This window comes from Salvia splendens, chromosome 11 (assembly GCF_004379255.2).
Source record: "Salvia splendens isolate huo1 chromosome 11, SspV2, whole genome shotgun sequence".
NCBI classification, from domain to species: Eukaryota; Viridiplantae; Streptophyta; class Magnoliopsida; order Lamiales; family Lamiaceae; genus Salvia; species Salvia splendens.
In genome coordinates, this window is record NC_056042.1 from 19,462,086 (window position 1) to 19,478,244 (window position 16,159).

The 16,159-nt window shown below is 43.9% G+C and overlaps 1 protein-coding gene across 5 annotated transcripts; it reads right to left on the reverse strand.

Moving 5' to 3' along the window:
• Positions 1 to 4,371: 4,371 nt before the first annotated feature.
• Positions 4,372 to 8,336, reverse strand: LOC121755765 (probable U3 small nucleolar RNA-associated protein 11). 5 transcript variants are annotated; one of them, XM_042151147.1, is made up of 7 exons: positions 7,917 to 8,336; positions 7,582 to 7,638; positions 7,417 to 7,500; positions 6,999 to 7,310; positions 6,392 to 6,478; positions 6,165 to 6,264; positions 4,372 to 6,082 (listed from the first exon to the last, which is right to left on the reverse strand). In XM_042151147.1, exons 4-7 carry the CDS (start codon positions 7,055 to 7,057, stop codon positions 5,930 to 5,932), a joined length of 399 nt encoding a protein of 132 aa, XP_042007081.1. In that variant the 5' UTR covers positions 7,058 to 7,310; positions 7,417 to 7,500; positions 7,582 to 7,638; positions 7,917 to 8,336; the 3' UTR covers positions 4,372 to 5,929. The 5 variants fall into 5 exon arrangements, with proteins under 5 accessions (XP_042007081.1, XP_042007077.1, XP_042007079.1 ...); XM_042151143.1 differs by having other exon boundaries at positions 6,999 to 7,338; XM_042151145.1 differs by lacking the exon at positions 7,582 to 7,638 and having other exon boundaries at positions 6,999 to 7,338.
• Positions 8,337 to 16,159: the final 7,823 nt, after the last annotated feature.

The following is a 16,159-nucleotide window of genomic DNA, read 5'->3' on the forward strand; positions in this document are numbered from 1 at the left end:
TCGCCTTTATTCCTGTTGTTTTTTACTATCTGCTCGGTACAGCTGCCGAACTAATATAGCTGCTTTGTACTCAAGGAGATGGAGATACTTCACTGGAAACGGCTGTACTCTTCGGCTTTAGACGAAGCTGAGAAAAGAGCTATAGCCGATCAGACGAAGAATGACGAGCTTCTGGCTCGTTTAGTGAAGCTGGATGCCGATAATAAGGACTTAGAGTCCGATAAGAATGATCTGGAGGCCGAGCTGAATACGACCATTGCTGAGAGGACTGCGTACGAGGATTACATCCGTGTGCGCGGGGGAATGACCATATCAGATGTTCAGAGTCGAGTTGACGAACTGTGGGAGGAATATAATGTACTCCGGAGGAACAATGCGCTGGAGAGCTCGGCTTGCCAACAAGTCGTGACATCATTGCGGCGCTGGGCCTCTCGGTACGACATAGTTCTTGCCCGGCGTCCCTCAATTGAGAGATTCCTCCGGCATTTCCCGCCAACAGATGCTAGTACTCCAGCTCAAACCTCTGATTCACTTGCTCAAAACCCTACTCCAAGTCAGCAACGAACTCAGGGACAACCGGAGACGTCAAGTCGAGGACGGACTGAAGTTCGCAGAGGAGCTGTGGTTATGAGTGAGCAAGATCGGCAAATGCTTCGTGAAGAGACTCTTCGCCGCCGAGGTGCTAGGGCTTCCCGGGCTCAGAGAAGAGGTGGCAGGTCGATTAGAGCATCTCGTCGACCTGCTTATTCTGCAGCTGCCTGGAACGCCCGAACTCAGCTTCACGAGGATTTTGTGAATAGATGGCTCAACTTTAGCAACCCTGGACAGTAGAAGTCCTTTGTAATAGCGTAACGCCATCTCGTAGGGTAGCGGAGTTGTGTGCCGAACAAGATTTGAAAAATGAAATTTTGTTTTCGCTTCTAACACTCTGTATTTACAGCTTAGCGAAAAAATTTCATCGTACTTGTCCTCGGTCTTATGAAGTAGACTTCTTTGACCGGACTTGTCTTTGGTCTGATGAAATAAACATCTTTGACCGGACTCGTCTTTGGTCTGATGAAATAAACATCTTTGACCGGACTCGTCTTTGGTCTGATGAAATAAATATCTTTGACCGGACTCGTCTTTGGTCTGATGAAATAAACATCTTTGACCGGACTCGTCTTTGGTCTGATGAAATAAATATCTTTGACCGGACTCGTCTTTGGTCTGATGAAATAAACATCTTTGACCGGACTCGTCTTTGGTCTGATGAAATAAACATCTTTGACCGGACTCGTCTTTGGTCTGATGAAATAAACATCTTTGACCGGACTCGTCTTGTGTTCTAATTTGGCGATTTTTGTCGCCGGGATTGAACTTTCCCTTGTCCTAATTCGGCGAGTTTTATCGCGTGGATCGGACTTTCCCAGTTAACCGAAGTGGTCTTATGCAGTAAACCTCTTTGACTAGACATGGTCGTCCTCGGTCTTATGAGGTAAACTTCTTTGACCGAACTTGGTCGTCCTAATTCGGCGAGGTTTATCGCGTGGATCGGACTTTCCCTTGTCCTAATTCAGGCAAGTTTTATCGCGAGAATCGGACTTTCGTTGCAGTTCGTTTCAGACGAAGTGCTTGATTTTTAAGCCGAATTGTGGTCTTGTATCCTCTTTAGAAGCTTGGACTTCACAATCGTTGGCTTATTGCAGCTCGTTTCAGACGAACTGCTTGTTTAAGCTGAATTGTGGTCTTGTATCTTCTGTAGAAGCTTTGACTCACAATCGTTGGCTTATATATGTTCTAAGAAGGGGATCAGCCTTCGAAGAACAAGATACCTCAGTAACATTTATAAGAGACGACACGCACCGAAACAGACAAAACACACAGACAAAACGCACAGAGACAAATAAAGACCAAGCAAACCAAAGAAAGCACATTGACCGGACTGTCTCTTACAAATGGAACTTTTTGAGGTTGGAAACGTACCATGTTCGGGGTACTTGTGCTCTTGACACGTGAGTCAATTTGTAAGACCCTTTGCCGAGGACTTCTGACACCCGATATGGACCTTCCCATGTGGGTTCGAGTTCGCCCAGCTTTTCTGCTCGGCTTACTTCGTTGTTTCTCAAGACGAGATCTCCCACTTGAAATTGCAGCTTCTTCACCCTTTGGTTGTAATACCGGGCTACTTGCTCCTTGTACTTGGCTGCTTTTATGCAGGCCAATTCTCTTCTTTCTTCGGCAAGATCTAGTTCGGCTCTCAGTCCGTCACCATTCATTTCTGAGGAGAAATTGAGTTCGGGGACTGGGTATGCCAATCTAAACCGGAATCACGGCTTCAGTGCCGTACACCATCGAGTTCGGCTCCGGTGTGACTTCGGTCCTTTCGCCTGCCTCTGACTCCGGCTGCTGTGATTGCTATGCTTGATGGTGCCGAGCTGATTGCTCGGCACTTTTAAGCGCAATCTGCAAACTCTTGCTCTTTTTTGATCACCTCGGATGACCGCTATCCCTCCTTTAGGGGGGAAGGTGTTCGGCGAGGATGCCTCTGATCGCTATGATCGGGCTTCTTTTCGTCTCCTCTAGATGAGCTGTCTAAAGACCGTTTTCGACGGTCTGCCTCATCGGCTCGGGAGAACTGGTCCGCAATGTCCCACATCTCTTGAGCTGTTTGCGGACTGCATTCCACGAGCTTTCTGTAGAGAGCTCCGGGCAGGATTCCATTTTGGAATGCCGAAATGACAAGTAGATCATTGAGATTATCTACTTGTAGGCATTCCTTATGGAATCTCGTCAGGAAGTCGCGGATCTTTTCGTCGCGACCTTGACGTAGAGAAAGCAGCTGAGCCGAAGTAATCCGGGCTTCCGCTTTCTGAAAGAACTTCCTGTGGAAAACATCCATTAGATCTCGGTAGGATCTAATGCTGCCTTGAGGAAGGCTGTCGAACCACCTTCTGGCGTTCCCGATGAGCAGCTCGGGGAACAGCTTGCACATATGGACCTCATTGAGACCCTGGTTCGCCATATTATACTGATAGCGTCCCAAGAAGTCATGAGGATCCACCAACCCGTCATAAGTCATTGACGGTGTTCGGTAGTTCTGTGGCAAGGAAGTTCGGGTGATATCGTCCGAGAACGGAGTCTTCAGTGCTCCGTACACGGCGAATCCGATATCTCTTCGGTATGGAGGAGATGGAGTTCTTCTGTGATTCCGGTACCGAGGAGGAACAGGAATATGTCGGGGTTGAGGATTCTTTCTCCTGGGAGATGCGACACTACTGCGGTAGTGACTTTCTTGTGCGGAGGGAGAAGGAGAATCCGTCGTTTTCGTCTCCGGCTGCTTTTGGCTTTTTCGCAGGAAGGTTAAGAATTCCTCCTGCTTTTCAGCCAAAAACTGCTTGACAGCCTCATTCAAATCGGGCTGCTGGGAAGACTCAGTGGGACGATTTTTGGAGCGGCTTGTTCCTTCGCCATGAGAACTGGTGGTGGATTTATCCCTAGGCTGTTTTCCCGACCTATGGGATGGATTGGCTTCCTCCTGGTTCTCACGGGCTGGAATACGGGTATTCTGCGATCTGGTATGCATTTTTTGGGTGGAAAAAATGGATCAAAAATTCGCTTTATCACAAATTTTGTTCTCTGCTTCCCACAGACGGCGCCAGTGATGAGTCCGCGAATTGTTGATGTTAGTAAATGCAGGAAAATACAGATCACGACACAGAGAATTTTACGTGGTTCGATTTACTGAGGTAAATCTACGTCCACGGGGAGAAATGGGGGCAGGTTTGTATTGCTTGATCTGGAATTACAGCTTACAACACAGACTTGCTATATGGTATTTTTCTCTAGAGAGCTTCTAACCCCTTTCTATCAGATCTAAGTTCTATTTATACATTGAACTAAGATCGTGGCTTACATCATCACTCTAGGTCGTGGAGGTCGTATAGGTCATGGCCTAAGATCGTGGCCTGAGTTGACGCCACGTGGTAGTGGGTGTGTTGGAAGTTGTGGAGATCCTGCATGGGTCCACTATCTCCTTGTTCGGTCGAAAACTGAGACCGAACTGCTTTGGTTGCCGATCTGAGAGTAGAGCTTGATGCCGACCTGAGAGCAGAGCTTGGTTGGCTTTTACCGAGCTGTAGGCTGAGGCCGAACTCTTTGGTAATGCCGAACTCGCAGAGCTTGATTGGTCGGCTTTTACCGAGCTGTAGGCTGTGACCGAACTCTTTGGTTGTGCCGAACTGATACTCTTTGTTGGGTTTTGGGCTGATGGGCCGTCACTGCCATTGGGCTCGCAATTATTGTTTAGTTGTTTAGTTCGTATCCCATCAGATGAATATATTTTTTTTGGAATGGTGAGCACAAGTAGGATGGTCGGAATATTCCAAGCACATACATAGTGCTCACTATATCTATAAAATTACATATACACAACACATCATATATATCATATATATTTTATGGTACAAAATTGTTGAAGTGTTTATGAATATTTTTTGTTGGGAATGCCGAGCACATGTGGGGTGGTCGTGAAATTCCAAGCACATACATTGTGCTCGGTTGATCCATAAAATAAAACAAATACACTGCATATATATTAGTATATGGTACGAAATTGTTGAAGTGGGGACGGATATATTTTTTTTGAATGCCGAGCATATTTAGCGTGGTCGGAATTTTCCAAGCAAATATATAGTGCTCGAGACATCTATAAAAATAAATAGAAAACACTGCATATATATTTTATGGTATAAAATTGTTGAAGTGTTTATGAATATATTTTTTTGGAATGCCGAGCACATGTAGGGTTTATCCATAAAAATATATACCAAGCACATATATTGTGCTCGGTTGATCCATAAAAATAAAACAAATACACTGCATATATATTTTATGATACATAATTGTTGGAATATTGCATGAATATATTTTTTTTGGAATATTCCCAGCACACATATATTGCTCGCAATATCTATAAAAATAACGAATACATTTTCTATGAGAAAGTTGTTGCAGTGTGACATGAATGTCTCATGAATATATTATTTGGGGAATGTTGCGCACTCGCCATTTCTTAAACATGTTTATCCAAAATTCGCATGGCATGCATTGAATATTTATACAAGTCTTTTTCTCCCGACCACATTTAGGGTGCTCGGAATTATCCGAGCACATATCATGTACTCGCTATTTCTTAAAAACATTTATCCAAAATTCGCATGGCATGCATTGAATATTTATACAAGATTTTTTTTCCCGACCACATTTGGGGTGGTCGGAATGTTTCGAGCACAACTCCTCAGAAATCGGTGCCTCATTGTTCCCCGACTTAAATTGCTACGCCGAGCACGTTGACCGTGCTCGTGTTGATCGCAAGTTAACGCCTAATTTTATGATATTGGCGACCACCTTCAATTGTGGTCGGTATGGTTCCGAGCACAAGTTAAGGTACTCGCTAGTTTCCGAGCACAATTAATTGTGCTCGTTATTGGTGCTCGGTAAACAGTGTTTTTTTTGTAGTGAAGTATAAACTAAATAGTACTCCCTCTGTCCCACTTTAGAAATCTCAGTTTTCGATTTTAGTCCGTCGTATATTATGAGTTCCAGTTAGGATCCTATCTAAACGGTAATAAGTCAAGCATTCCACTTTCTCTATTCCTCTCACATTTTATATTGAAACTAATATATAAAAATGGGACTCACATTTCATAATCTTTTTACACCAAACTCTCATTTGCATTTTTTAAAACCACGCACAACTCATCTGAGACTGGTAAAGTGGAATAGAGAGAGTAATTTTTTTCAAAATGGAAGTCATAGATAGTATTCATTAGAATAATGGGAAAAAAAATGATAGATGAAAATAGATGGAGTTATAGTATTCATTAGAATAATGTTTCCCTCACTAAAAGTTTAAAGAATTACATACATCACTGTTGTTTTTTTGAGTTTACTCATATTTCAGAAGATCTGCATCAGCAACATTATCTCTTCTCTCCCCAACTCCTCTCTCAGCGTTTCCTTTCCTGTCGCCATTTGAATACAGGTGCTGGCATCGGACAAACGACTTCATCTTCACGAAGCTTCTGTTCCGGCCCTTTTTCTGTGTAAGCATAAATGACCGATTGGTCCAACACCAGACAATCAAAGAGTGGCAAGTAAATTATAAAAGGCATTAGTGATACCTGCAATTCTTTTTGCATTGCCATATCCATGTATATCTTCTCCAACTCTTTAACTCGGTTTCTTCTAGCCTCTAGCTCATGATACGAGCCACTTGTCTTCCTGCATACAAGTTATACATCTGCAAGCCTTAATACATAGCTTTGACCATAAGATATAATGCAAAACGTTTAAGTGTTTTGCATTATTTATTAGCTTTACAAGAGTAACCTTTAAATCAGATCATTACCTTTTAATATCTATTGCCAAGTCTTCAAAAGTGGGGTGGTTTTCTCTGAGTTCAGAAGCCTCCGCTCGTATTTCTCTTGCTTCGGTCCTAAACATAAACAGCAAGGCATGATTAAGCATTGGAACTGTTGCGGGGTATATGCACACTAAACTCTTACTCTCCACAAAAACAACGATCGTTGCCAAAACAGAGACCACGATTCACTAACAATGGCGTTTAGCTAAGCCAAAAAGGAACTCACAGGATAGCAAAACTTATGGAAATAGAGATAGAAACACAAGCTAAGTATCCAAAACAATGTAACATCACAATCTAAGAAGAGAAAATGCTAGCTTTTATCTCCAAAAACTGAAAGCAATAGCCAAGGCAAAGTATAGCTTTTGCAATTATATGTTTTGCTACAACAATATAGTAGGAGAAAAATAAAATCAGACACTCCAATTCTAAAGCCTTTAAAATGAAACAATACTCATCTAAAGGCAGATTCAGTACTCAAGAAAAGAAAATTCTTCAGCCTTGAACATACTGATTCAGTTTGGCGTTAGTTTATTAAAAAGATTTGCAATGAAAATATACAAGAATCACCAAGGAACCCACGAATACTCACACATCTTCGACATAGTATACATGTTGCCTTGATGACTGGTTGCCAACAGAGTGCAGCATAGCATTTAGTATTTCAATTTTCTGTAACAAAACAAACAATGTTCGAACAATATTGAACCTATGTAACAACTCTATCAATATATCCAATATCTTGCGTCTTCATCAACATGAGCTCTTCCTTGGTGTACTTGTTCGCTTCACCACTTCACCATGATCCTTTGAGTCAAAAAACAGTTTCTAAACTTACTCTTCTCTATGGACTCCACCGACAGTTTTCGATTTAATCATCTTGAAGTAGAACTCATCTGGATTCCTGAACGCCGCCTTTTGATTTAGTTTCTCTTGTGTGCAAATACAGGCATTGTCAACACAAAGTGTTCAAAATACACCACCAAAATCATTTTGGAGCAAAAACTTACTTGCAATGTTTCCTCTTTTCTGTGCGTGCATGGTCGATATAATCCTTATGCTTCTCGAGCAGCCCAAATTTCTTTCACGATTGCCTGACATACAACCAAACAAATCATAAAATGAAAACAATTAAAAATATAAAACTATGAAAAGGAAAACAAAAACAATCTCACGGCTGAGAACGCTCCCTATGAGCTTTTATAGGGAGAGCGACGACATTTTTCAAGCACCTATCACCGAAATTTCACAACGAAAAGTAGGTAGTTAAAACACAGCACATGAACTGAATTACTATACCATGTCTAATATCATGAGTTACTTTTCTTTTATGATTGGGAAAAAATAAAAATTAATTTCAGTTGTACAATTGCCGCCTGAATCTCATTCCTATCTTGTTTAGCTAATCATGTAATTGGTGCTTCCAGTTGCAGATATCTACATATACTGATTTTGAGGCAACGAATATTAACTTTGCACACTAATTTGAGAGCTGAGTTTGAGTTTTTACCTTCTTCTCGAAGCGCCGGCGTGGTCGGGTGGATGGCTGGAGGGCGGAGGCGACGGACTGGAACTGTGAGAGAATTAGGGATAGAATGGAGGCGCCGAGACTATGTGATAAGAGTAAAGGTACCGGACAATAAGAGGAGCACAAGAAGTGCTCTATCAAATATGCAGAGGAAGAAATAAACTCCCACACTCAATCAGATGAAAGAACTCGGCTTTATTGATATGAGAAATGAAATGACACTTCAACGGAAATCCTCACAAGGAGGCCTACGATACTACGATCGTCCAATACTAAATTCCCCCAGTCCCTTTTCCGTATTTTGGAACTTCAATATATAGACTTACAATTAGAGAAAAATCAGCAATAACTAACAGCATCTGCAACAACTTTATTTGAATTTGAAAACTTCTAACAACCTAACTACAGCCGAGATTTGTGCGCCTGCCTCTCCTTCATTCTTCCCCCTTTTCCTCTGACTCGGTTGGCCAAACCACCTGGCGGTTTCCCCTTTTGTAGACCCGCCAACTCGTATCAACTGCCCGGGTCGGCGAAACAGCCTTGTCCGCAAGGCGGAGGTAAGGGAATTGACCTGTCAAGTCTGCCGTATCCATCCATGTGGCCTCGTCAACCGACTGGCCCGACCACTTGATTAGTAATTGCGGTGTCTGACTCCCGTCTCGTGTGACCATCCGCTCTCCCAGGACCTCCTCTGGTAGAAACGGTGGCTCGGCATCCAGCAAAACCTCCGGAAGTTCGCCGTCCGGCGCTGCAGAGCCAATCGCTCGCTTCAACAATGAGACGTGAAATACTGGGTGTATGCGAAACCTTTGGGTAGTTTAAGGCGATAGGTTGCTTCGCCAATGCGAGCTTCCACTGGATAAGGCCCATAGTAGCGAGGAGCTAGCTTTTGATTAGGAGCTGGGAAGAGGGATGACTGGCGGTAAGGGCGAAACTTAAGATAGACTAGGTCGCCCACTGCGTACTCCACGTCTCGACGGTGTTTGTTTGCTGATGCAGCCATTCGTTGTTGTGCGCGGAGCAGATGTTGTCTGAGCAAGGTCAGCGCCTCGTCGCGAGACCGGAGAGAGTCTACTACTGCTTGGGCACGGATTTCACCAGGTAAAAAACTGTGCAGCGTGGGCGGGGGTCTGTCATAGACTACCTCAAAAGGGGTGGTTCCCGACGCAGAGTGGGCACTCGTGTTATAGCAATATTCAGCCCATGCGAGCCACTTGTGCCATTGTTTGGGGCGCTCGGACGCAAAACAACGCAGGTAAGTTTGTAGACATCGATTCAGCACCTCGGTTTGGCCATCTGTCTCCGGGTGATAAGCGGAACTCATTCTGAGTTTGGTACCAGTCGCCCGGAATAATTCGCGCCAGAACGAACTCAGAAAAATAGGGTCGCGATCCGAAACAATGGAGCTTGGGATTCCATGCAGGCGAACGACCTCTTTAGTGAAAAGCTCAGTGACTTGCTTGGCCGAGAATGGTTGGCGAAGGGCGATGAAATGGGCGTACTTAGAGAGACGATCAACGATGACAAAAATGCAGTCGACGCCGCCGGACTTAGGGAGGCCCAATAGGAAGTCCATGCTCAGATCCTCCCAAATGCGCTCTGGAACGGAAAGCGGAACGAGGAGGCCTGCTGGCGCTTGGGTATCAATTTTGTTTTTTTGACAAGTTGCACAAGCAGCCACGAAGTGTGTAATATGATTCATCATTCCCAGCCAATACACGTTCGAGGCAAGGCGTCGGTAGGTACGGTATGCCCCTGCATGATCGCCGGTGGGGGTGGCGTGGAACTCTGCGATTAGCTGCTGAATCCAAGGTGAGTTGGCTGGTACCGCGATGCGCCCTTTATAGAAGAGTATGCCATGGATTAATTCATAGTGGGCCGGTCCTTGCTTGCTTAGTTCCAGATCAGTCTTGATTTTGGACAGAGCTGGGTCTGCGGCTAGTGACGACTGGACCTGCGACCAATCAGGCCATGTTGGTCGAGAAATAGCCGAGAATTCTACCCCATCGTCGTCCCGCCGAGATAGAGCATCTGCCGCCCGGTTTGCCTTTCCCTCATTGTAGACGATGGAGAAATCATATCCGAGCAATTTTGCAGCCCAATTCTGTTGCGCAGGTGTGGACAGAGGCTGCGCAAGGAGGTGCTTTAAACTCCTTTGGTCGGTGTGGACTATGAAACGACGACCCAACAGATAAGGACGCCAGTGATGTATAGCGAGCACCAAAGCCATCAACTCCTTCTCGTATGCCGACTTTGCAAGCCAACGCCCCGATAAGGTCTTGCTAAAGTAGGCGACGGGCTGCCGATCTTGCATAAGAACCGCCCCCAATCCATGGCCCGATGCATCACATTCAATAACGAAATCCTTGGTGAAATCAGGCATCCTTAGTAACGGGGTTGATGTCAAGGCCGTTTTTAAGGTGTGGAAAGCCTGAGCCGCTTCGGGGGGCCAGGTCCATTTTGCCTTGCGGTTGGTGTCAATCGGCTTCTTGAGGAGCTGAGTCAGAGGCGCCGCAATTTTGCCATAGTCGCGGACGAAACGCCGATAGTAGCCTGTCAACCCAAGGAAACCCCGAACTCCTTTTAAACTGGTGGGTGTTGGCCAACGAAGCACTGCAGAGACCTTGGAGGGGTCCATGCTCACCCCTGCCGCTGATACCACATGACCGAGATACTCCACTTGGCGCCGCCCAAGGAGGCACTTCTTTGGGTTAATTATCAAAGAGTGGTCCTCGTGGACGGTGAAAACCAGCCGAAGGTGAGATAAGTGCATGTCCCAGGAGTCGCTGTAGATCAAAATGTCGTCGAAGAAAACCAGGACGAACTTACGGAGAAAAGGTCTGAAGATTTCATTCATTAGACTTTGGAAGGTAGCGGGGGCGTTTGTTAGGCCAAATGGCATGACGAGGAATTCATAGTGGCCTGAGTGCGTACGAAAAGCGGTCTTGTGCACATCGGGGGCGGCCACTCGGATCTAATGGTACCCGGCCTTCAGATCGAGCTTGCTGAACCAGCAGGATCCATGTAGCTCTCGTCAAGGAGTTCTTGGATAATTGGAATCGGGTATCTATCTGGCACTGTGCGCTTATTTAATTCTCTGTAATCGACACAGAATCTCCACGACCCATCCTTCTTTTTCACCAGCAACACCGGGCAGGAGTACGGGCTGGTGCTTGGTTGTATCACCCCCGAGTCGAGCATTTCCGCCACCAAACGCTCCATTTCATCTTTCTGAGTGTGGTTGTAGCGGTAAGGCCGAACGGAGACTGGCTGTGAGCCTGGTTTCAGCGGTATCCGGTGGTCGGTGTGGCGATGAGGTGGCAGTGCCGACGATGGGCGGGTGGCACGCGGAAACTCGTCCACCAGTGATCGCAGCTGATCACGCTCGGCCAGTGATAATGAGGGTTCTAAACCGAATTCTGTCGTGAGGCCTGGGGCTTCTAAGGAGCGCAGGACCCAGCACGAGTCGCCATCCTCTAGCCTATTAATGTCAGAGGAAGAGCACGCCCGACGAGTAAGGGACGGATCGCCCTCAATCATCACCCACCGATCGCCGACACGAAACTGCATAGTCGAACGTTTCCAGTTTGCGACCACGTAGCCCAGTGTCTCCAACCAAGAGACTCCCAAAATAATATCAATATTCCTCAATGGAAATACGTAACAGGACAAGGAAAAGTTTTCAGATGCCAACCGAAGAGGCACGGCGTGGCAGATGCCAGAAGCGCTGACCGACGAACCGTTTCCCAGCGTGACGGAGTAGGGTGCTGTGCCCGTGATTGGGAACTGCAGACGTCTGACCAGGTGATCTGAGATGAAACAGTGACTTGCCCCGCTGTCGACCATGACTAGGATCTTATTGGTTTCGATGCCACCGAACAGCTTCATAGTGCGGGAGGTATCCAAGCCGTTACAAGATAGTTCTGAAAGCTGGAGCTCCAGTTGGGTCCCGTTATCCATCTGGTTCTCGGTCTCCACATCGTCGTAACTAGGATCATCATCATCGATGAAAAGAACATTGAGAGTCTTTGGGGGGCAGCGATGAGTGGGGCCAAATTTGAGGCCGCATTTGAAACAGGTGCCCGCGGCGATGTGCTTTTTGTACTCTTCGGAGGATATATTCCGGAAACGGTTGGGGCGGTTAGAACCTGAAGAGGAAAATGACGCCGGCGTCGGGGAGAACCCTTTTAGGTTCTGGCGAGACATACCCTGGGGCGGCAGAACCGCGGGGGAAAGAGGTCTGCTCACCTGATGAGTACCGGAGAGCTAGTCCAGTTGTAAAGCCATTTGCACTGCATCCAAATTAGAAGAAAGTTGCGCTACCTTCAGGTGCATCCGAATCTCTGGGCGAAGAGCTGCCAAGAAGAACCCCAAGTATTGGTGATCTGCCAGGTCCGGTATTTGGGCAAGACGGGCCTCGAAAGCCGCTACAAACTCGATGAGGGAACCCTCTTGTCGGGTTGAGGCGAAAGCCTCGTAGCCATCTAGAGCCATTTTATCACCGAAACGCTTCATTATCTCCCGTTTGAATTGTTCACAATTGAGCGCCGGAAGACGGCGTCGCAGAAGTAGGAACCATGGCAAGGCTGGCCCAGCCAAAGCCACCATTGCAATGTCCAGCCGCTTCTCCGGGGAGGTTTTTGACACCAAGAAATATTGCTCCGCGCGCGCGAGCCACGCTATAGTATCTGTTCCGTCAAACGTAGGCATAGACAGGTTTGAGTTGTCCCCTGTTGCTGTCGTGGTTCCGGTGGAGTCACCATCGGTAGGTGGATCTGTTGATTTGGAAGAAGATCCCGTGGCGAGGGCGGTTCGGACCTCCGCCATAAAGGCCTCGAGTTGAGCTCCAATCGTTGTAACTTGCGCACCCGTTTTGGAACACTGGAGATTGAGTTCATCTACCATGGCAGTCAATGTCTCGGTCTTTTTCTCCAGATCTCCGGTGACCTTCTCTAATCCCTCCAGCCGCGTGTCCGTATTACGAGTGTTAACCATCGTTCACCGCACCAATTGATAAGAATAAAGGTACCGGACAATAAGAGGAGCACAAGAAGTGCTCTATCAAATATGCAGAGGAAGAAATAAACTCCCACACTCAATCAGATGAAAGAACTCGGCTTTATTGATATGAGAAATGAAATGACACTTCAACGGAAATCCTCACAAGGAGGCCTACGATACTACGATCGTCCAATACTAAATTCCCCCAGTCCCTTTTCCGTATTTTGGAACTTCAATATATAGACTTACAATTAGAGAAAAATCAGCAATAACTAACAGCATCTGCAACAACTTTATTTGAATTTGAAAACTCCTAACAACCTAACTACAGCCGAGATTTGTGCGCCTGCCTCTCCTTCATTCTTCCCCCTTTTCCTCTGACTCGGTTGGCCAAACCACCTGGCGGTTTCCCCTTTTGTAGACCCGCCAACTCGTATCACTATGTTTGATACTTTAGTTCAATTTAAAGATTATTGTATGGTTGATTATAGGATTCCAAAATTTGGGGTCTACTATCAGAGAAAAGATCCCCTAGTCCATTTAAACTATTACCGGAGGACAATCTTATTTGGTATGCTTCGCTAATAATATCTTGCCAAATTGAAATGTATAGCATACATGGCCGAATGATTGTAATGGCATAACGTAATAACCAATGATGTACAAAAAGCTACCATGATGTAGCACGAAAAGATACATATAATCTGAAGCTATTCATGTACTAAACTGCCTACATGGTGTAACATAAATAAGGTTCTTAAATCATGTAAAAATAGGAACTTATAATGTAGCACATGATCATACAATAATGATGTTGAATAAGCAATATACAAAAACAAGAGGGGGAAAAACAGAGCATAGTATGAAGAAATTTTCAACCGCGAATCTCGTCTGTAAAATCAAATCCACGCCAAATGAACAATACTCACATCCAAAAAAATTGCAAAAAGGACGAAATCCAAACGAGAATTGCACAACAACATCAATTAAGAAAAGCTTCAAATTTGTAGCAATAATCGGCCACTCAATCATCGAGAAACCCTCATCAACATAAACTGCACTAGAAATCAAAATTGATATGAAATAATGTACACAAACAATCGAATATCGGTTCCTCAAGTTTAGAAAATACTGGAATTTGAAGAAAAGTTTTAATTTTGGGCCTTACCTTTCACGTCGCCGTCGAAATCAGCCGGGATTTCAACTGCGTTAGTTATCCATCAAATCGTCGTCGTCGAAACTGATCACCCTTCGTATACACCGTTTTTCCCGTGTCGTGATGGTCACCGATTCGCCGTCCTCTAGGCCGTGCAAAAAGTGTCGAGAGGAGAGACGGTAGAAGTGATGGTGAGTGAGGCGGCGGCTAGGGTTCTGGGTGATTACTGATCAATGAGGGAGGAGAGATGGTGGAAGTAATGGAGAGAGAGAGTGGGAGGAAAATGTATAGTTGAAAATAAATCCCGTAAATCTTGCAAATGCATTTTTAAATAGTGAACCGTCTCTAATAGGGTGATATCAAAATTGTCGTTTAATGTACGAAAATACTATTATAATGTACCGACTGACATTTAACCAAAGCCATCATATTAATAGATCAAATGGATTATATTAGTCATATGTTTTAGACTAAGGGGGTGATAAAGAGTTTAATGCACCCCTAATATAATATATAAAACATATTTGAAAATTAAATAAAATATTTATTGACCAATGAGATTATAAAAAATGGCCTAATCTCAATGGTCATTAATAAAACAAATTTAGGGAAAAACTATTTATTTTCATTTTACCAACGGTCAAGGAGACCTCTTTAATTTTCGTTTCTTTTTATTTGAAATTGAGAAAAGAGAGATAAACATGACGGTCATCCATTTGATAATAGTTTGGGTGGGAATTGGTAAAATTGTAAATTTTTTCTTACATTTTGCTTTTATAAATGATATGGATAGAGATTTTTTACCCAAAAAATATATCAAAAAGTGAAAAAATACATAATACTCCCATGACATTTGCTAAGTTCTTCCTAAGTTCAAGATCTCCCATGATATTTTTAAAATCCAAAGTCTAAAAATGTACAAACTCTAAATATTATGGACAAATTATATCGTTCATTCAAAATTTAAAGATAAACATTGGATTGAACCTATACATAAAAGTAAAGAGGAAGTGATTAATTTTATCAATAGTCACCGACTATGGTATATTATCAAATTGATGACTAAACTTTAATTGTTTTTTTTAAATACTAAATTTTAGTCCTTACAAGCTAAGTTAGACATATTTCTTTTTTTCACTTATTTTGAAAAATTAATATTAAATAGTTAAAGTTGAGAGAAAATAAAATAAAAAAGAGAATAAAGTAAACACTCTTAGCTCTTGTAAGTTGACATATTTCTTTTTTTCACTTATTTTGAAAAATTAATATTAAATAGTTAAAGTTGAGAGAAAATAAAATAAAAAAGAGAATAATGTAAACACTCTTAGCTTCGTTTATTTTGCTTATTGTTCGTTCCAGTCTTTATGTGAACTCTGATGTAACGCGATCAAATCTCGAACACAGTCAAGATCAACAATAGAACGAATAGCAAGATCGACAACACACACAATTGATTGAAATGAGTTTAACGAAGGAAAACCAAGAACTCAATGAGAAAACGATGTGGAATCTTTTATTCAATTTCTGTGGAAGATTACAAACTGATTGGATGAAAAATCTTTTTCTCTCACTCTCCTTGCACAGCTCGGTTATGCACTCTATTTGACTAACACTAATCTAACAACCAAAACAAATCCAACGGCTGTCATTTAAGCTAACTAACTAATCGCATCCGACGGCTCACGTTTGTCTATGCATCAGTTAATAACAACGGTCAACACCGAACTCGACTAAGTTCGGCTAATGCCGAGCACCAGCAAGCTCGGCTAATCACCGAGCACGATTAAGCTCGGCTAACACCGAGCTGCAATCAATCACCGAGCTTTACTGATTGTGCAGTTTTGCCCCAATCCTCATAACAAATCTCCACCTTGGGACACAACTGGACAATCCACAGAGCATATCCATCTTCCACAATCACTCCAGCTGAATCAGATTCACCAAATCCATGCAATACTTCAACTTAAGTCCGGGTAACACCTTTGTTAGCATATCAGCTGCATTGTGCTCAGTAGCCACCTTTTCAATCTTCACCGAGCCCTTTTCAACTTCATCCCTCACAAAATGT